This window comes from Elephantulus edwardii, unplaced genomic scaffold, assembly GCF_000299155.1.
Source record: "Elephantulus edwardii isolate Elephantulus edwardi_28Jun2011 unplaced genomic scaffold, EleEdw1.0 scaffold00007, whole genome shotgun sequence".
Taxonomy (NCBI): Eukaryota; Metazoa; Chordata; class Mammalia; order Macroscelidea; family Macroscelididae; genus Elephantulus; species Elephantulus edwardii.
This window is the reverse complement of record NW_006399757.1, coordinates 33,349,411-33,350,386: the sequence shown is the minus strand read 5'-3', so window position 1 is coordinate 33,350,386 and position 976 is coordinate 33,349,411. Positions and strand designations below refer to the sequence as shown.

General features: G+C 41.5%; 1 protein-coding gene across 1 annotated transcript in view; it reads left to right on the top strand.

The window, feature by feature from the left end:
* The first annotated feature begins 420 nt into the window (after positions 1 to 420).
* Positions 421 to 976, top strand: part of SLC16A12 (solute carrier family 16, member 12) — a 27,083-nt gene continuing 26,527 nt past the window's right edge. Inside the window, 1 exon segment of the mRNA XM_006880405.1 lies at positions 421 to 626. Coding sequence (XP_006880467.1) covers positions 421 to 626 — 206 coding nt within the window.

Below are 976 nucleotides of genomic sequence, written 5' to 3'. Positions count from 1 at the left end.
CCTGTCAGCCCCTGTGGTGATATCCTGAAGCTGTGTTTTCTGAGATTGTGCTCCAGTCTGCAGGGAATAGATAATTGAAGTCCTGGGAAAGTGCCTTTGCCTTTAAGTTGATGAATTTGAAGTGGCAGGTATGTGCTCCTCCCTCAATTCAGATCAAGCCACATTGCCACACCTGTCTTCCAGGGGAGTGATGAATATGGTATCTAGCTGGTTTACAGTATTCAAATAAAACAAGAATGGGTACCAAGAACAACTAATAGTCTCAGTTACAGACTGATGTACGTAGTTACAATATTAAATAGGAAAGGAATAATGCTTTTTACTGTGTGGGACCTGGCAATAAAATACAAATATATTCTGATTCGTGTTTGTAGATGGCCGGTAACCCATGTGACAGGTAGCAGTCTATGCCAAACTGGAATGCCAACAGAAAGTCACTGGGCAGCAAATTCTTCCAAGAGCGTAACTTAGCTGTTGGAGTAACTTGGAGGAGAAGGAAAAAGATTGATTAGAACCATGGCAAACGTAAGCAGAGCTCGGTATAACTCTCCTCCGGATGGAGGCTGGGGCTGGATGATTGTGGTTGGCTGTTTCCTTGTCACCATCTGTACCCGGGCAGTCACCAGGTAAGTGGAGTTTCATCTTCATTTATTGTTATGACCTGGCTTTTTCCTTCTAAGTTTGCTTTGTTTTATTTTTTTAACTCACAAATGTGAAAATATTCATGTACATGTTTGTGTGTGTGTGTGTGTGTATATATATATAGTTAAGTGCTGTTGAGTTGAGCACAACTCATAGCAACCCTATGAATAAAAACTCTGAACCCTGTTGTCTATCATCATTTCTCTATTGTTCATATCATTGTTATGTGCCATCGAGTTGTTTGCAACTCATAGCGACCCTATGTACAAGAGCTCTAAACGCTGTTCTATCCTGTGCCAACCTAGCCATCTCAAACGCACTTATTCCCACCACT